This window comes from Pezoporus occidentalis, unplaced genomic scaffold (assembly GCF_034315485.1).
Source record: "Pezoporus occidentalis ecotype Australia unplaced genomic scaffold, CSIRO_AGI_Poc_V1 ctg81, whole genome shotgun sequence".
Lineage (NCBI taxonomy): Eukaryota > Metazoa > Chordata > Aves > Psittaciformes > Psittacidae > Pezoporus > Pezoporus occidentalis.
In genome coordinates this window covers 6,734,478-6,755,068 of record NW_026916170.1, presented here as the reverse complement: position 1 = coordinate 6,755,068, position 20,591 = coordinate 6,734,478, and the positions used below count along the sequence as shown (strand labels likewise).

The window sequence follows — 20,591 nt, the reverse complement described above, 5'->3', positions numbered from 1 at the left end:
ACTGGCTCTTATCAGCTGCGTTTCACTCTCTCCTGCCACTATCTCTAGCTGAGCATGGTGAGCTTCACTACAGAGCTAATTTCTTCCCCTTCTGAGACTCGAGGCACGTGTGCTTTAGTGATACGAGATTCCTTTCGCTGAGTTTAATACTGAAGCAGGAATTCATCTTAAGACGGTAAGTCACAACATGATAGGAAAACCCTCACAATTCAGAGCCAAAAAGTTCCTTTGTATCTTTAAGGGGATTTGAGAATCTAACCTGATTCCTGCCTCTGTTCCCATTACAGGCTGTTACCTGTAGCAAGCACTGTTTATTTAAGCTGAACACAAAGCAGTTACATTAAATGGTCTTTCGGTAGTGATAGCTGAACAAGAGAACAGAAATGCTGGGCTGGCATGGTGGTAAAGCTGTATGTTTGATTTGTATGTGACTGCTTAAATGAAGCTGTCACCACAGTAGTCAGACAATACCACCGACACTATTAGACAAAAAACAGAATGTAGAAGGCTGATTTTATATGGCTTTATGAGATATTATGTGGATTCCGCATCTCTGGAAGTGTTCAAGGCCAGGCTGGAAGAGGCTTTGAGCAACCTGGTCTAGTGGAAGGTGTCCCTGCTCATGGCAGGGGGGTTGGAACTGGATCATCTTTAAGGTCCCTTAAACCCAAACCGTTCTGTGATTCTATGACTGAGGGTTCAATAATGCAATGCAATGTCTTCCATGCCCTGACTGCAAATAACAGTTCAAACATTAATTTCCTCTAGAAAATTAAGCAACATTGTTCTCTTCAGCACATTGCAGAGAAACAGCAGCTGTTCACCTGTGTCCTCTATAGCCTTTTTACCTTCAGATTTCCCGTTGAAAAGCGGGACTAATCTAAGTATTTAGTATCGTTCAGGGTTTATTAGCTCACACGGGGTCTGCCTTCCTCCGCCTCTTATTCCCCCTTCAACACCGGTAGCCGCCGCTTCCCGCCCTGCGTCACACCCAAAATGGCGAGCAAGGAAGGTAGGAGACCCTCGCTCCCTGCGGAGACCCTCCTCGTGCTTCCTCTCCAAGAAGCTTCCGACCGGATGGTAGTGAGGGAGGGCCGTTGCTCCCGGTGGCCTCCCCTTCGGGACCCAGTCTCCTACCCCTTCCCCGCCCTGGTGTAGCCGCGGCCCGTGTCGGCAGGCTCTTCTCGCCCTCTCCGCGCCGCGGTTCAGCGGCGGAAGGCGCCGAGCGCCTGGTTCATTTCTCTTTCCCACCCGCAGCGCTGGAGGACACGGTGGAGGAGCGCGTTATTAGTGAGGAGTACAAGATTTGGAAGAAGAACACCCCCTTCTTGTACGATCTGGTGATGACACATGCACTGGAGTGGCCCAGCCTCACCGTGCAGTGGTTACCTGATGTGACCAGGTGAGAGAAAGGGGAGAGAGGCCTGGAAGGCACCAGGAAGGCACGGGGCTTAGCTGCTGATTTGCTCAGTTTGCAAAGCAGGAGGAGCTGAGGCTCTGTGCAATTGCTTGTTCCACTGCTCTTTCTGTTTCTGTTAACCATGGTAATTTAAGGATAAAGACCACACAAGATGAGAATAATTTGTGTTAGACACCTCCTTATGAGCTTATAACACTTTATTTTGCTCGTTTGGGTATGCAGAAGCTATGAAGGAAAAAGTTACAAGCTGGTACTTTACCAAAGCTTAGCATAGCAGAAGATGTTGTGAGGTGTGAGGAGAGAAATCTCAATTTATTGGTATGAGACATAACACCTTCCTGTAGTTACAGCTGATCAGAGAAATTTGTGTATTAAATCGGCTTTTTCTTGAAGCCTGGTTTTCCTCATGTGCACTATAGATTACTGATTTGTAAAAGCTATAGTATGTGCCCTTTTTTGTTTAAGTCTGGACTTTTTTAAGAGGATACTGTTCTAAGACTGGTGCTTCACATCCTGGTTCTGTCCCTGGCTTGCTGATGACTTCACATGTTTTAATTTTCCCATTCTTCCACCTCTCCCAAAAAATTATGGTCTCACTGGTTAATTTCTTAAAGAATAGTGAAGGTGGGGATAGATTCTGTTCATATGACAGCTATTTTGATTATTGCAGTAACCACGCAGTGCTCCATTGAGGTAGCGGACAAAGACCAGATCCCTCATGTTGTTGTAAACTGGATACAGCTAGGTTTTAAAGTACCTTGTTCATAAAGTTTGTGCAATAATCAGAGGATGGTTTCTTTCCTCTTTAAAAATTCCACCGTACAAGTGTGAGGTTGTACTTGGTGGTTAGATGATCCCTTCAGAATGTTTGGGGAAGATGTTGAGAGATGCGAGCTAACTAGTTGTGGCATGGAGAAAATGAACTGGGGATTTGAGGGTGTGGAGCCCTTATGAGGAACACTTCTGCTTGCCTCGTATTTTGCAGATTGACTTAATATTCAGTTTAAAACCTGGTATTTCCAATAATATCTCCAGTGTCAAAATATATATGCCATTAAAGGCAAGGACTGTCTCTTTGTATGGCACCTGACATGATGGGACATCTGTTCCTGATGCAAGTAAGTGTGTGTGCATTGTGTGTTTTGTTTCATTTCATATTTTTCTTTCCTCCTCAACATGTACGATGATGCATTGGAAGTGGTGTAGTAATACCTGTGGTAATACAGTGGTATATGATTGCCTAAGTGATTCCTGTTTGTTTGGATTCAGACATGTAATGAGTTTGCTGCTTTCAAGAATGCAGAAACTGCTTGGTTTTGACTGTTCACACTTTTTCCTTTCAGAGATAAATGGCGCTGTGCATCCAGTCTTTCACATATTACTAATTGTTGCAGTTAACCACCAGAAGAGAAATTTCTAATTAGCTAGGATTTGTACAGTTTAAAAATGAGCTTCTGAAATAAAATAACAACTGTTAAAAGCTTCTAAGAGAAGTAACTAAAATAGGTTGCCAATTGTCCTCCATATTTGTTTTATAGAAAGTAGTATTGATTGTTTTCTAAATCAATACTGTGTGACTGCCTTGGGAATTAAAGACAGAAGTAGTTATTAATGTCACCTTTAACTACATACAAATTGTTAATTGTCCCTTTTACTGACTCACTCTAGCCTTGCTGGTTGTATCTTTGGCTTGCTTAAGTCAGGGTCAAGTTCAATTTATTGCACAAGTCTCTTGCAGCAAAAGAAAGGATCTCTTACCTGAGTCTCTCTTTCCTAGCTCTCTGAAGAAGTTTTGACCCTGAGTGATATTAAAGCCATCAAACTTCTGGAACTGAGCATGTAATTTTATTCCATGCATTTATTATCCTAAACAGGCCAGAAGGAAAGGATTATGCTCTACACTGGCTGGTTTTGGGAACACACACATCTGATGAACAGAACCACCTGGTTGTTGCAAGAGTCCAGATTCCTAATGATGATCAGTTTGATACTGCGCAGTATGACAGTGAGAAAGGAGGTGGGCATGCATGAGTTACCAGATGATGTTTCTTGGAGTGGGGAGGATGGCACGAAATGCTGTTTTACCTGTTTAAAATGGCTGGTGTGATAAACTGACCTTCTTCTGACAAATTTAGAGTTTGGAGGCTTTGGATCTGTGGCTGGCAAAATTGAAACAGAGATTAAAATTAACCATGAAGGTGAAGTGAACCGTGCTCGTTACATGCCACAGAATCCCTGCATCATTGCTACGAAAACACCGTCTGCTGATGTGTTGGTATTTGACTACACTAAACATCCTTCAAAATCAGGTGGGTCACACTTCTTGAAGTTAGGCAAAATGCCTCTTGTCATTAACAGGTAAACTTGTATTTAACTGTCATTAGGAGAAGAGGTGATGGGCTCTGTAACCCAAATGAGAGGGACCATATCTTTGAAGACTTTAACTGCCTGGTTATGCTCAATGTCATAAGAGAATCTTGATACAAGCAGCAACAGAAACAAAGTTCTTGAATGATAATGCTCTTGGGGATTGATGTGCAAGGTGAAGCTAAATGGAAAGTATTTTCTCTTTCAGACCCAAGTGGAGAGTGTAATCCTGACCTTAGATTAAGAGGGCACCAGAAGGAAGGCTATGGCTTATCCTGGAACTCAAATTTGAGTGGACATCTTCTCAGCGCATCAGATGATCATGTAAAAAACACATCTTTTATTCTGGTTTAAAACAAACAAACACGACAACCAACCCCTCTTAATTTATGCTGTAATAGATAATTGGAGAAAAAATGGGTTAGTGTAGCTGTATATTGTTATGGTAGGAAGTTCTCACATATTGTAATAATATTTATAAAGGCTGTTAGTTGACTTTAGGCTGTAATCAACAACCAGTTTTTGTAATGTTCTTAATGAGATAAGAACAGAATGTTTTTATAGTTGTCTGCTGGAAGAAATTGTGGTGTCGCAACCCTTTAAACTGGCTTGGGTCTTAGACTATAAGTTAGTAAGATTGTCAAAGATAATTGAACTAATAGTTTATAGATATCTTTGGGCTTTAAAAGTGTGAATTGCTTTTGTGACCTTATAAATAATCCTTGTGCCTTGAATTCACGCAAAACTGATTAAGAACTTGGCTCGCTTCTCACTTTTGGCATATTGAGTGTTCCTTTTCAAAGACAAGAAACTGTTTCAGGAGTGTCATCTCTGTTTATATGGAGCATGTGATTATTTGGTTTTTTTGAAAGATAATACAGTCACAGTCCATGTAACAATAGAATATGCCTCTTATTTACAGACTGTGTGTTTATGGGATATAAGTGCTGGACCAAAAGAAGGCAAAATTGTTGATGCAAAAGCGATCTTTACTGGGCACTCTGCAGTGGTTGAGGATGTGGCATGGCATTTGCTTCATGAATCTCTGTTTGGATCTGTGGCAGATGATCAGAAGCTCATGATGTAAGTTGGGGTTAAGCAGTTTTTGGATGGTGTCTGCTGTCAGGCAATCCAGAGCATTTGGGGGGAAAAAAATCTGAATTCTGGAATGACCTCATTTAACTCTTCAGTGCAGTAATGCTGCAGTCACTGAAATCTGCATGTCATTTAATGTGTTTGCACCATTTGAAAATAAAATGTGATTAATACGTATGTCAGCTTCCTGGTACCGACTGCTCATGTATAACAGATACAAAATACTGACAGGTTATGGAATAAAAACTGCAGCTTTAGACTAAGGCTGAGTAATAGCACAGTCTCTTGAACTAATGTGTAGTGAAAAAGAACCTCCTGTGAAAACTTAATATTTTTTCACTATTGCTCTCTCCTCCCTGCCCCATGCCCTTACCCAAATCCTTCATTGCAACAGTTGGGACACAAGATCTAATACCACGTCCAAGCCAAGTCATTCTGTAGATGCTCATACAGCCGAGGTCAACTGTCTGTCCTTCAATCCTTACAGCGAGTTCATTCTAGCAACTGGTTCTGCTGACAAGGTTTTTACTTGTGTATACTTTAAATTCATGAGTATTCTAGATGATAGCTCTATAGTCATTATAGTAAAATTTCTTGTTACCTTTCTCAGACAGTGGCTCTGTGGGATCTTCGAAACTTAAAATTGAAACTCCATTCTTTTGAGTCTCATAAAGATGAAATTTTTCAGGTGGGTAAACTTTTCTTACAAGCTGTAAACAAAAATACAAGAGTACTGACATGAACAAGATCAAGTAGATTTTCATATGGTGACCAAACACAATAAATAAGTCTGCTAAATATTAAATAGTAAATTTTGGTTCAACAAATACAGACACTACCACACAGTTTCTTACAGCCTTTTCTCACTTGACTCTGAAGCAAGTAGTCAACAACTGATTGCTAAAAAGATACTAGGGGTTTGCAGGTGCTGTCAGTACAGGTAGAAGATTTTTCTAAAATGTCTTTCTGTAGAGAGGACTTGGTTTAAATTTAGTATTGTGAACTCTGCCTATTTAGTAGGTGCAAGTAACAGTGAATTTTAGACAATCAAACTTCATAATAGAGTATATCTCTAACAGTGAAGTAAGGCTGGCTATTCAACTTGAGAAATCTTTGAGACTTTAAAGCACTCTGTTGGCGCTACAGGATATTTTTTTGTGCTGTAAGGAAATGATTAATTCAGTATAGTTACTAAAAACTGGTGGCCAGTTACCTGGTGATGGTCATTCAGGATATGCTTTAGGAATCAGTAACTGGTCCAGTCAACATTTTTTCTTTCAACAGGTTCACTGGTCTCCTCATAATGAAACAATTCTTGCATCAAGTGGTACTGATCGTCGGCTTAATGTATGGGATCTAAGGTGAAGAGCAGTTCCTTTCTTTCAGTATATATAAACACATGGTAAAAAGGCTGCAGACATGCTTTATTTGGTAGGCTTGATTTGTGCTGTTGTCTAGCCTGCCTTGCTTGCTTATCTCATGCCTGGTCTTGCAGGTATACAGTTGAAGCAGCGCAGTACTTAAATTGTTACTTCTCTGTGAGGTTTTCTTGTTGATGAGTTGTTTTCTGTTGTCTTTGGTGAAAAGTGATTTCTGCCTCCCTGTGCTTCACAAGTTAGATTCTCTTTCAGTGTTGGTAATGCCAAACAGCTGATGACTTATACCTGAGGCTTACAGTTACTTGACAGTGAGAAAAAACAATAGCAAAAGCAAATACTGGAGAAACAGGCTAGGAAGTGTCGAGTTAAATTGATGTAGGATGCAATTTTATTTATTAATAAAAAGTATAAACTATTTTCTTACAGTAAAATTGGTGAAGAGCAGTCTGCAGAGGATGCAGAAGATGGGCCTCCTGAGCTGCTGGTATGCTGCTCTTCAGGTTGCAGTCTGCTGACATGCTGTGTGGTAGTAGGATGCGTTATGACTGTGCTACTAAATCTGCAGCGGTTCATAAATCTTTCCACCTTCCTGGTTTTCAGTCCGTTACTCTAACTTGCAGTAGTCTTCCTCTGTTCCATTTGGAATGGATTTTGATTTTTTTTCAAAGCTGTCTTGGACATGATTTGCACATACTCATTGCTGAACATATTTACAGTTTGGCCATGTGCTTGTTTGTACTCTCTTATAACTAAATGTCTGTAAAGCCAAGGCCTCCGATTGTTTATTTTGAAATAGACCTGTTAGGTCCCCCATAGCTAACCTTACTGATGTAGAGTGCAAAGACTTATGTTTTGGTTTGCTTCCTTAGGAAACAAATAATTAAAAATGCTTACAGTTCAGTTTCCCTATTTCCTCCATAACTGTGTAAGTGCTCATGTAATTAGGTAAGGTAATGGAAATATGGCTGGATTTCATAGCCCAACCTTATGTGAAGTGGCACTGTTCTGAGGATGTTAGCCAGTTGTTGCTATAATATGAACTGTTGTCTTAACCACACTTGCAGCAATTGTATCGGCATCCCACACCTTTGTCTGTGTTGTGAATCTCTAGTAGGAGGTTTTTGTTCTTTGTATAGTCATTAGCATGACATTTTTTTTTTTTTTTTTTACAGTTTATTCATGGAGGACACACTGCCAAAATTTCGGACTTCAGTTGGAATCCTAATGAGCCTTGGGTGATCTGTTCTGTATCGGAAGACAACATAATGCAGATATGGCAAATGGTGAGTGTCGCAGCAGCTCCAGATTTGCTCCAATGCTTGTTGGATAAATGAAACTGAAATGGCTTGTTCTTCTTAGGGCAGCCTGTGCCTTCAGTGACTGAAAGTAGCCTGTCCCCTGTACTTCCTACACTGTTTGATTGGAAAGTAAGAGTTTCAAAAGAAAACAGACTAAGCCAACCTGAATAAATACAGCTGCTGCTAATTCTTGACTCCCAGGTCCTAGGTACTAGTTTAAAATAAATGTGGCAGTTGCAAACTTATATCCAATACTAGCCAAGACCTGTTCTTACCCCAGCTTCCCACATGCTCACTGTGAAGCAAGATGCCATTTACTGCTCCAGTTAGTTCATATTATTTTACATTACAGGGGTTTGATCAGTTATCTTACAAATGTGGAATAAAGTCATTTGGGAATAATCTAAGTTAGGAAAAAAAAAGTGACAGACTTCAGCATACATCACAGGTCAGGTTTCCAGTTTTAACACCTGTTCTTTAACTTGTTTCGTGTGTTCAGACTGAGGTTGATACATGTCCGAGTAAAATGTCTGTAGTAAGGCTAATGTAGTTAAATGGCGAATGCTTCTGCTGCAGAAATAAAATGGTACCTGAAGACAGCTGCTGAAGTCTGGCCACTGTGTACACATCTTTAATTTGTCTGCCCCTAAGAAAAGGCAGGGAGAAGGTCTCTTAAAGGCAGGGAGAAGGTCTCTTTAAGGCAGGAGTGATGCCTATGCTGCCTTGCTATTACCATTTTTTTTTCTGTATAAAGTGTAGAAGACTGCTTAAAACCCATTGTGTTTACCACTTTTAATATCTTGTGTCTTTAGGCAGAAAACATTTACAATGATGAAGAGCCAGATATAGCAGCAGCCGAACTGGAGGGTCAAGGAACATGATTTTTCTTCCTTAAGGAAATACTGGTTGTTACATAGTAATGTAATTTGACTACTGTATACATCATGGGGGGGGGAGAAAAACAAACCAAAATCAACCCAAGCACGGGGCAAAAGCATTGCATCTGATCGGGAATATTCTTTATTGGGCACAAAAACTTTGTATAGCCAAGTTGCCATGGGATACCCTTGGTTATTTGGGCACTTGGAGCAATTGTATACTGTACAGCAATTAGCTTTTAGGGAAAATAAGGATGACTTAATACCTAGGTCTGTATATTTTTAAACAAACTTGTGGGTTCTTGTAAATAAAACAGTCAAATCCTCACTTGTCCCACACACAAAGTGCAATGAAGAAATAGTTTTTATTAATATGTAGAAAGAACTTTTCACTTTTACACAACACTTTTGGATTGGCTTTGCATAAATAAAATTTATTAAATGAAGTGTTTGGTGTGTTTAATGTCCATTGACACATGGTGAATGCCATCCCACCTGAATATAATTGAATTTCTGCATGGGTATAGAGATCTGTAGTTTTTTGTAACTTAGCCCACACTTAAGGGTCTGGGGAGATGAGAGTTGTCTTGATGTGAAAAACTTGGAAATTTGAATCCTTTACAAACAAAATGGGCATAGAAGGAGGTTTGGGGAATGCATGGAGAATGACCTATGAGAGACCTGTAAGCCTCAGCTCTTGAGCAAAGTCAGGTAACTGTGGTGAGTTGGGGTTTGGGTGGTGGTGGAAGTGCTGTCCTCTAACATTTTGTTGTCTTAGGTGCTGAGATGGTGAGGTCCTCTCAGTGGACTCAGTTGGGTCCTGCTTGTGTTCACTTAGAGCCTACCTGTAGCTTTGTTTTGGTTAAAATGATGTGAGGCTATCGGGCAGGTGTCTAAAATACATTAATACCTGAACAAACACAAGACAAACATACAGTTTGTTTCTAAAGCTGGGGCTGACTGAAAAGCTGGAGAATTTGGATCATGTAGAATTAAATATCTTTGTGTTTATTCTGGTTACGACAAGTTATGGATCACCTTGGCAGCTGTCAGACAGACAAGTCTTAAGTCAGTGTCTAACTTGAGTTTAAATTAAAGCTTTTAGTAACTTAAGGCAGCCCTTGATTAAATTAATTGTTGGCTTTCCTGATCTTTCTGTTCAAGCTGAAGGAAATGGAAGACATTGACTGACACTGAAAATGTGATTTTTTTGATGTTGAAAATGTTAAAATCCAAGTAAAAGGGAAGTAACAAGTCTCTAGGCTGCTGAGCTCAAGCTGCTTGTACTGGGTTGGGCTGGGATAGAGTCTGCTTCATGGTGCTGTGTTTTGGGTTTATGCCTAGAATGGTGCTGGTAACGCACCTGTGTTGTGGCAAGGGCTGTGCAGCGCTTGGACACCACAGGGCAGGGAAGATACAGTGCATGACAGCTGATCTGAGCTGAGGGGATGCTCCTTACCCTGAGTCCTGCTTGGCAGCGGAACTGGGGCAGAGGAGGAAGGGAGCATGTCATGGTGAACGCTGCTTGGAAGCTGGCAGGGCACTGGCCTGCTTCTGGCAGGGGCCAGTGGTAGTTATGACAAGGGCACAAATTTGTTTTCCAGAGAGAACTGGGTATAGGTGCTATGTACTGGTACTGCAGTATTGGAACGTTCAGTGGAAGTTAGCCCTTTCTGGGCAGAGGTAGTGGTTGTGAGCTGGAACTTGGCTATAAACATCCTGAGGAACAAAATCAGTTCAGGATTTTGTTCCTCAGGGAGGAGCTTGCCTTTATGTCACAAAAAGAGCCAATCTCCGGGACGCACTGTCCTTTGGTTATCTACAGCAGATGGTCCCTAGGCCAGTGCTGTGAGGGGTTGGTGATGAACTGGTAGAGCAAAGGTGTTGGGAACTTCCCATCTTAGCTATGGATCATTCAGCTGAGAGAGTCAGCATCTGTTGACAAAGTCTTGCAATGTACAAGCAGTTTTCTTCACCTCACAGGAAGGGCTCCACAGTGACTTCTAAGGGGAACTTGCACTGCTCTGGATGATAATTTAATTTGCAAGTGACAGCAAATGATATGTGTTAAACGTACTGAGCTCAGAGATGGGTTTTGATCAGGTCCTTTTGACATGCATTCTGACATATACAGCTCTTGGAAAAGTAGGAAATTAAAAGGTTGGTGGCTTGATTACTACTGGAAAAACAGAAGTGTTTCCCACAGAGCACAGTGGTGGCTGTTCCAGGCCCAGAGCGACTGTGGGCTCTACACAACTCCCACTGCTGGTTCTCTTCAGGGCTGGTTCCAAGGAGATCTGCAGCTGCTTTGCACCTGCACGTACAGTGCGGTTCCTCCCTGCAGCTGGTGATTTCAGCTTTGTGTGTCTGTTACAATTGGGGTTGTTTGCTTACATCTTCTTACTGCCTTGCCTCACTAACTAACTGGGAGTGGGAAGAATGGGTGAGCAACTAACTGCAGCTCTTTGCTCTCCTTCAGCTACATGTTTTTGTCTTCCTGCCTGCTGTTACAGGGACCCACCCCCTACGCTGTAGGCCCTGGGTCATCATGCGTAGACATGTCTCCTTCCACACCTTTTCCCAGAATGGTTCCTCTAAATGTGATGCAGGTAGGTGCGAAAGCATCCAAATGTTCCCATGGAAGGCTGAGATGCAGTTGGAGTTCAGCAGGCAGGCGGCAGCTGGGGAGGATGTACTGGACAGTACGAAAGATCTGTGCTGCTGAAGGACAGCTCAGCTGCTGCCTGGTTAACCATGGTCTAGCTAACCACTGGTCTAGCCAGTGTTCATGGGTGTAAAAACACTACAGCGCTGTGTCTGGGAAGTGGAGATGAATACATCTGCTAAGTGTGGTTCTGTTTTGACTAACAGAGGTATACAGGAGGCTTTGGGTCTCCTGCTGAGTAGCCCGAGACAGCCCCTGCAGCTGCTGTGCCAGCACCTCCTGTTGTGGCTGTCCCACTTGCCAGAAACGTCTGTCCCACTGGCTCCAGAAGCATCTCAATGTCCCCTCGGGAAGCTGGATGCTGGTGGCTCGGTGTTCGAGGCCCACATGATGTCCCTGTAATTTTCACGTCAGCTTCTCTGAATTCATTCTTGTCAGAAAAGGGGTCTCTTGTACAAGGCAGAACACGGCTGAAGCACAGTTGGGTCTGGCAAAACCTGGGCAGACTGTTGCTTGTTCACTCACAAAAGCCTAAAGGCATTCTGTTTTCTTCATGACCTTGTTTTGCATCCTGGTTAACTGGACAAAAATCAGATAGATACTGCAAAAGTATAGTGGCATACTGTCCAGAGCAATTTTATTGCTGATAGAATGCTATTGTATGGGTGCTTTTTTACAGGTGTACACACCTTTTAAAATAAGATGTGGTTGTCAGTGTTCCTGGCTTCCTACACTGAGCTGCCAGGAGCTATGAGCCGGAGCTTTATGCCTTGTCACTGTTGGTGGATAGCTTCAGTGTACCACCAAGCCCTGCCACTTCCCTGTAGAGCATGGAGGCATCAGCTAGCCAGGGATCACGGCTGTGCTCAGTATCCATGCTCATACAGCTGAAAGGTGGCAGGATGGGATAATATATTATGGAGCAAAATGAGAGCATAATTTCCTTATCTTTAATGTAGTTCAAAGTACTGCAGTAAATGCAACCTCTATACTGCTTTCTTCTCCCTGAGTCTGAATTCTCTTTCACAATTGTCCTGGGTTCAGTTTTAACAGTTATTTTTCTCCTTCCTATTAGCTGGTGCAGTGCTGTGTTTTGGCTGCAGTCTGAGAAAAAAGCTGATAACACACTGATGTTTTTAGTTGTTGCAAAGTAATGTTTACCCTGATCAAGGACTTTTCAGTCTCATGCTCTGCCAGTGAGGAGGGGCACAAGAAGCTGGGAGGAAGCAGAGACAGGACACCTGACCCAAACTAACCAACGGGGTATTCCGTACCACATCACATCGTGTCCAGTATATAAACTGGAGGGAGTTATGTGGGAAGCCCAGATCACTGCTTTTGTTGGGCTGGGTATTAGTTGGTGGATGGTGAGCAAGTGTACTGTGCATCACTGCTGTTTATTGTGGTTTTTTCCTGTTCCCTTTTTTAGTTTTATATTCTCTTCCCTTGTTATTTCCCTTCTCATTATTATTACTGGTGGTAGCAGCAGTGATTTGTGTTATACCTTAGTTACTGGACTGTTCTTATCTCAACCTGTGGGGTTTACATTCTTTCGATTCTCTTCCCCATTCTGCCAAAAGCAGGGAAGGGGGTGTGGAGAGAAGAGGGGAACAAGCAGCTGCATGGTTCTTCCAAGTTACTGGCTGGGCTTAAACCACAACAACAACAACGTGTGTGCACATACATAGAGTCCTTCACTTGTGGCGACCTTGCACAAGCCTGGTTTTGATACCTCTGGGACATCTGGTCCTACAGCCAGGTTTCAGGGCCAGTATGTAAGAATCAGCCTACATCTTGTTGACTTCAACCAAATATTTTGTTACTGAGTGAGAATGTGCTGCTGGGACCATTGGGACTTTAAATTTGCAAGTCATTTTCTTTAAATACATTTTGTTTTTTCCCAAGCAGAATACTTGTGAAACATTGATAAGTTGTTGTATTTAAGCCTATTTGTCTGAGTGCCTTAAGATTTTTGATTTTATAGACATATAGGAACAGCCTCATGCTCACAGGCCCTTGTTCTCATGGTGGACTTCAACCAACCTGATATCTGTTGGAGCAACGGTAACAGTCCGGCACAAGCAATCCAGGAGGTTCCTCGGTTGTGTGGAAGACAAATTCCTTCTGCAAGTAACAGAGGAGCCGACAAGGAGAGGTGCCGTGCTCGACCTCGTGCTCACCAACAGGGAAGGGCTCGTTGGAAATGTGATGCTCCAGGGCACCCTTGGACACAGCGATCACGAGATGCTCGAATTTGAGATCCTCAGGACAGTGAGAAGAGCGTGCAGCAAGCTCACTGCCCTGGACTTCAAGAGAGCAGACTTTGGCCTCTTCACGAACCTGCTCAGGAAGGCTCCATGGGATACAGCCCTAGAGGGCAGGGGGCCCAAGACTGTTGGTTGATATTCAAGGATCACCTGCTACAAGGTCAGGAGTGTTGCATCCCAACTAGAAGGAAGTGCAGCAGGAGGGCCAGGAGACCTCCTTGGATGGATAAGGAGCTGCTGAGGAAACTTAGAGGGGAAAAAGGAGGCTTATAAAAGGTGGAAGCAAGGACAGTTGGCCTTGGAAGAATACAGGGATGTTGTCTGGGAAGCTAGGGACCAGGTTAGGAAAGCTAAGGCCCAGTTAGAATTAAACTTGGCTAGGGATGTGAAAGAGAACAGGTAGGGATTCTATATTTACACTGCAAATAAAAGACAGACTAGGGACAATGTGGGCCCTCTCTGGAAGCTGTCAGGAGAACTGGCTACCCTGGACTTGGAGAAGGCTGAGGTTCTGAATGACTTCTTTGCCTCAGTCTTCACTGGAAAAGGCTCTGACCACACCACCCAAGTCTTTGAAGGCAGATGCAGGCACTGTGAGAACGAAGACCTTGGGCCCACTGTAGGAAAGGATCTGGTTTGAAACCATCTTAAGAACCTGAATGTACACAAGTCCATGGGACCTGATGAAATCCATCCGCGGGTCCTGAAGGAGCTGGGGAATGAAGTTGCTAAGCCACTGTCCATCATATTTGAAAAATCATGGCAGTCAGGTGAAGTTCCCAACGACTGGAAAAAGGGAAATATGACCCCCATTTTCAAGAAGGGGAAAATGGATGGCATGCTAAGGCACATGAAAAACAACAAGGTGCTTGGTGACAGCCAGCATGGCTTCACTAAGGGGAAATCCTGCCTGACCAGTTTGGTGGCCTTCTATGATGGGGCTACGGAACTGATGGACAGGGGTAGAGCAGTTGATGTCACCTACCTGGACTTGTGCAAAGCGTTCAAAACTGTCCCACACGACATCCTTGTCTCTAAATTGGAGAGACATCAATTTGATGGATGGACCACTCGGTGGATAAAGAACTGGCTGGATGGCCGCACGCAAAGAGTTGTGGTCAATGGCTCAGTGCGCAGCTGGAGACCAGTAACGAGTGGTGTCCCTCAGGGATCGGTGTTGGGACCGGTCTTGTTTAACATCTTCATCGCTGACATGGACAGTGGGATTGAGTGCGCCCTCAGCAAGTTTGCCGATGACACCAAGCTGTGTGGTTCAGTTGATACGCTGGAGGGAAGGAATGCCATTCAGAGGGACCTTGACACGCTTGTGAGGTGGCTGATGCCAACCTCATGAAGTTTAACCATGCCAAGTGCAAGGTCCCACACCTGGGTCGGAGCAATCCCAGGCACAGCTACAGGTTGGGCAGAGAAGAGATTCAGAGCAGCCCTGCGGACAAGGACTTGGGGGTGTTGGTTGGTGAGAAAATGAACATGAGCCGGCTTCAGTGTGTGCTCGCAGCCCAGAAAGCCAACCGTATCCTGGGCTGCATCAAAAGGAACGTGACCAGCAGGTGGAAGGAGGTGATCCTGCCCCTCTACTCTGCTCTTGTGAGACCTCACTTGGAGTATTGTGTGCAGTTCTGGTGTCCTCAACATCAAGAGGACATGGAACTGTTGGAACAAGTCCAGAGAAGGGCCACGAGGATGATCAGGGGACTGGAGCACCTCCTGTATGAAGACAGGTTGAGGAAGTTGGGGCTGTTCAGCCTGGGGAAGAGAAGGCTGCGTGGAGACCTCATAGCAGCCTTCCAGTACCTGAAGGGGGCCTACAAGGATGCTGGGGAGGGACTCTTCATTAGAGACTGTAGTGACAGGACAAGGAGTAATGGGTTAAAACTTAAACAGGGGAAGTTTAGATTAGATATAAGGAAGAAATTCTTTCCTGTGAGGGTGATGAGGCACTGGAATGGGTTGCCCAGGGAGGTTGTGAATGCTCCATCCCTGGTGGTGTTCAAGGCCAGGTTGGACAGAGCCTTGGGTAACATGGTTTAATGTGAGGTGTCCCTGCCCATGGCAGTGGGGTTGGAACAAGGTGATCTGAAGGTCCTTTCCAACCCTAACTATTCTATGATTCTATGAATATTGGGTGACCTCCATAGGAAGTAGATACCACTTATATACTGCTGCTAGTAGTAAATACAATGGGATTTTAAGAAAAAAATAATCTGGACAATGGCTGCAGCAAATTATTTATTCATTGCATTAAACAACAGTAACTTTGGGTGTACTTGCTCAGTACTTATGGAGCATACTTAATTCATGAAGTTATTCCTGCATGCTGGTACATGCTGGGGAGAGGAAAAACCAGCGGGATTTTCACCTACAGGATTCTCTTTTAAAGGGAGCTGTATGCAGAGTTTTGAGACCTACCTCTTCTGTATTACCTGATTTCAGAAGTGCAGGGATAACAAGCACTAGGGAAGGTAATTTAAAGTGAAAAATTGACAATTTAGGGTGACTTCCTCATTTGCGCTCAACACATATATATCTGATGCAATTTTTGAGTGTAAAGGGTATCTTCTCTCTCTGTTTTCAACCTGCATCAAGGAACTCTAAATTCTTTCATCTTTGTAATGAAATATAATATGAATGACAGTGGAATTACAAAGTACATTTTAAACCTGTTTTATTTCAACAGAACCTGTGTTTTTTTAAGTTGAATGATAAAATCTTCAGCTATGCTATCTCTTCAGACCACTTGAGCATTTTAGAAGAGGGGTGGGTAGCTGGAGAGCAGCATGCTGCCAGCGCTGCAGTGTACTTTGCTAGTTTGTCACTATAAAGACAAGGCACATTACTGGTGAGCATGACAATTTCTTTTTCCCACCATTTTCTTCTCTAAGAACCTTTGAGTGTAAACTTGAAAACTAGAAATGTCTCTGTGAGGAGCTGCAAGCAGTTAAGTTACTTACTGATATGGAAATATTTTAGAAGACTGATACCTGTACAACAACAAAGCTGAGAGAGTAACACTCCTTCATTTCTTCTCATAGAATCAAAGACTGGTTTGGGTGGAAGGAACCTTAAAAATCATCCAGTTCCAATCCCCCTGCCACAAGCAGGGACACCTTCCACTAGATCATGTTGCTCCAAGCCCTATCCAACCTGGCCTTGAACACTGCCAGGGATGGGGCAGCCACAGCTTCTCTGGGCAACCTGTGCCAGTGTCTCATCACCCTCATAGCGAAAAACTTCTTATGTCTAACCTAAATCTCCCCTCTTTCAGCTTAAAGCCATGCCCTCTTGTCCTACCACTACACGCCCTTGTGAAAAGTCCCTCTCCAGGCGGAACAAGTCCAGCTCTCTCAGCCTGTCTCCACAGGAGAGGTGCTCCAGCCCTCCGGTCATCTTTGTGGCCTCCTCCGGCCTCACTCCAATTGTTTCCAGTGAGAAAAGCAATTTCAGGGTTTTTCCTTTATTGTGAGTGAAGAACTGCATTTCCTTTTTATTGCAGCACACAAGACTCTTAACAGTGTCAACTCTTCGATCCCACAGAATTTTTGATACACAGCCATGTGGTTATGCCCTTACTCATAGTATACTTTGTTATTGCTGGTGCGCACACTGTACCTTTTCACTTCAGCACTGAAAGAACGGAACAAAGTGCACTTTGTTGGCTGTGTAAACTCTCTACAGAGAACAAGTGCTTAGTGAACTCCTGCTTTGACCTTTTGCTTTTCAGCCACTAAAAAGTCCATTGTGGTAGGTTCTTCTTCATTCTCTCAACATCACCTTATGTCCTGTGAATGTCAAACCCAGAGCTTCCCCCAGTCCAGGCATGGCCCAATACGGGTAACAAGTGCTGACCTGATGTTTGGGAGCTGTGTACCTACTCTTCCCCTTTACTAAAAGGCAAAGATTCTCTGCTTCAAAATTCAAGCCTGCATAAAAGACATATGCCAGATAAAAGGCTTAAGGAGAAGTCAGAAACCTCCTGGCAGGAAAGGGCAGAACCACAATCAAAGCCAGCAAAAGCGCTTATGAGCAGGATTTATAAGACAGGCAACATGATCAAGATTAAATGGCTTTATATGAATACTGGTGGTAGGGAAAAAAACCCCAACCAACCAACCCACCAAATCACACAGCTTAAATAGCAGTAACATATCCTGGACTTGGCAGAACTGAGGTAGTTATTTTGACTCTTGACTCCAAGGCAAAAACCTGGTGGAAGTGACAGTGAACTACATCAGTATGGAATATCTTGTTACACGACTGTATTTAGAATAAAGTTAAAAAGGACTTGAATGAGGACTTGAACTCATCTCCTCAGCTTCAGCAAACAGGGTGTTTAGATTTTTAGATGCTGTAAGAAATTACTTCATGAGTCAGAGCTTTAGGAGCAATATTCTTGGCAAAGTCCTGAACTATGCAGGGAGCCTGCTGCAAGAGTCAACTACCACAGTCCACATAACACGCACACCCCAGGTCCTTGTTTGAGCAAGAAATCCAAAATAACCTGCAACCTCAAAGCTAGAAGATAACAGTTTGAAAAGAAATCAAAATTAAGTCTTTACAGGTAGCACAATATTCTTAAATCACTTAAGTTCAAGGCTAAATGGGGTGCCAGAGTCAGCAAGGTCAGTAACAAGTAGCATAGTTAGATGAGTCTGAGTTGGACTGATAGAAGAAAATACACCCTTCTTCCAAGAAGACATGCCTGAAGAGCAAAAAGGTGGATAATCAGAATTTAAATGTAAAAAAGAAAAAAAAAAGAAAGAAAAAAATCAGAAATAAGTAAAAAGTACCTGTGAAGAATAACTAACTGAAGGCACAAACACAACTATCTTGTTAAAGAACACCAAACACACTTGCCCACCTGCCAGGGAGATGATACCCCAGCAGCTGGACTGAAAGGCTGGAAATGCAGGTGGTGAAAGAGGTTCTCATGTCTGAGCTACTCTTCACAAGAAGAGTTAAGTACAGCTCAAATGTATAGCTGTGTGTGTACATGAACAGAAGAGGCTTAGCACCTAATAAAAAGGCAAATTTCCCAGCTATTAACTGTGATGCATAACCAAATTTATCTCCAGAAAAAGCTTTCAAATCTTACCAGTTTTCATGAGGAATTTAGGAAGACTGGGGAGATCCATGGCACTACTAACAATAGACTGGAATTCTTCATCAGTATGTACCATAACAAAGGATAGAAATAGTAGAGAAGCTGTGGCTGCCCCATCCCTGGCAGTGTTCAAGGCCAGGCTGGACAGGGCTTGGACTAACCTGGTCTAGTGGAAGGTGTCCCTGCCCATGGCAGGGGGGTTGTAACTGGGTAGTCTTTAAGGTCCCTTCCAAACCAGTCTATGATTCTACAATTCTGTACAGGGGCAGAAGCAGTGCCTTTTGTGGAGACAAGTCTCAGATGCGAAGGAATATTTGGAGCAGCAAACAAGTACAGCAAGGACTGCAGTGGAGACCAGGCAATGCACTTGGATTTTCAATACTTGACACAGCTCTAGACAAGGCTCAGGTGTAGAACCTACACTGTTCACTTGTTTGAAGATACCCATTTTATAAAAGCTGAGAAATTTAAATAAACCCTCTTCCCCCTGACTCCTCATCTCAAAGAGTCACAGGGAACATCACAGTGTATTGTAAAACAATCCTATGTGCTACCTAGAAGAAATGTGTATGTAAAGGAAAAAAGAACCCCCAAAATGTTCTTGTAAGTTAGGGGAAGTTGCCAAATGTTAGGGAATATGCCAAAGGTGGCAAACAGAGCGCTTAGCATTATTAGGAAACTGAGAGGGAACTGTGCATTAGTAGGACCCCACACCACATGACAGAATGGGGAGCACCTGATGACATTACTAGAGAACCTGATTTTTAACACAGAACCCCGTATTTCTCATACTGCAGCAGCTGAACCATGGTAGGTAAATTTTTGGGGGCAGAAATCAAAGCAAGCTGCCACAGGATCAGCAGAGCACCGGCCCTCCATGGCCTGAGCTGCCCCCCATCTTACTTCCTGTACTCAGCTTGTAGTTTCCACTGGTAGCACACCACTCACCAACACAACCATGTGGCAGCACCTGCTCAGGGCATTGCACTTGAACAATACACTTCAACTCAAATTTAACATCTTTTAATTTTCATTTTTGATTTTTTTTGCAAACAATACAATGAGCTCAGTAGATCCAGTCAGAAGACATGAATACGATGTTAAAGAAAAACTCAGAGTCCAATATATTAAGCATACTTATTTACTTAATCTATACAGAATTGAGTAGATAAAATTTCAGATTCACATTAGTGAAAAATCTCTACAAAATGTTCTTGAAAAGCAAAACAAAGACTGCCTGTTCATTTATCATTTTTCCTCATGAAAGCAGACATGGGTTGTAAAAATAAAGCAGTGTGTTTAGCACAAACTAGATTTCTGCATCACTTTTTTCACAGTTATTTCCATCTACAGTCCAAAGAGGTAGATTTTCTGCAACACCTGAGAATTGAACTGTAACGTAACCAGGTGTAATGAAAGGAAGGACAAAACATTAGAGATACAGCCCTAACTTACTTGTGTACATATACACACATTTGGGTCTTGAATCACATCCCATTTAGCTTTCTGCAGCTTAAGCATGGTGAAACTGTCTTTTGGGCCCCAGAGTTTTGACAATTAGACGTACTTATTTCTGGCCACATCAGTTTAACAGCCCAGGTTAAACAGTTTATGGTAGTGGGAGAAAGGCATTCATACCAGTTTACTTAAAAACCCTACTGGAACCCACTTGGCTGCAGACTGGCAGTGCAATAGCCTGCTGTATGGCAGATCAGTTAGAGTGCTGAGCTTATCCTTAGATGAATTTGTGGTTTTTAATTATTTATTAGATGAATTTGTGTTTTTTATTTTTTTATTTTTTTTTTTAACAACATTCTCAAAGCAATGCATGGAACTATTGACTGGTTTCAGGAAGCGACGTATAGCTCACTTTGGCCAGATAAGTCAATATGATATGGGTATGTTTAGGGTAGTAAAGAGAAAAGGGTATCCCCGTTTTAAAAGCCTTTCATCACTTGGGGTGTTCTGCTTCATTCACATATTAAGTCAATAACAAATATATTTGTATTGCTGTTCTATACATCTGTCGTGTCTCTAAAAGCCCTTTAAAATATTCTTGCAGCAGGGTGCAAAAAAATCACTCTTGCCTCCATATAGAAC

General features: G+C 42.8%; 1 protein-coding gene across 1 annotated transcript; it reads left to right on the top strand.

The window, feature by feature from the left end:
• Positions 1-934: 934 nt before the first annotated feature.
• RBBP7 (RB binding protein 7, chromatin remodeling factor) lies at positions 935-8,883 on the top strand. Its single transcript, XM_062603619.1, has 12 exons — positions 935-1,012; positions 1,258-1,402; positions 3,295-3,437; positions 3,556-3,729; positions 3,996-4,111; positions 4,710-4,870; positions 5,277-5,403; positions 5,493-5,570; positions 6,167-6,243; positions 6,688-6,745; positions 7,434-7,544; positions 8,372-8,883. The coding sequence occupies exons 1-12, from the start codon at positions 997-999 to the stop codon at positions 8,438-8,440; spliced, it is 1,275 nt and encodes a 424-aa protein (XP_062459603.1). The 5' UTR covers positions 935-996; the 3' UTR covers positions 8,441-8,883.
• Positions 8,884-20,591: the final 11,708 nt, after the last annotated feature.

What these genes read in the sequence shown, in the direction of transcription:
- RBBP7 (XM_062603619.1), top strand. An exon ending in ATGGGCCTCCTGAGCTGCTG is followed by an intron (nt 6,746 to 7,433) that starts GTATGCTGCTCT and finishes TTTTTTTTACAG; the next exon opens with TTTATTCATGGAGGACACAC. An exon ending in TAATGCAGATATGGCAAATG is followed by an intron (nt 7,545 to 8,371) that starts GTGAGTGTCGCA and finishes TTGTGTCTTTAG; the next exon opens with GCAGAAAACATTTACAATGA.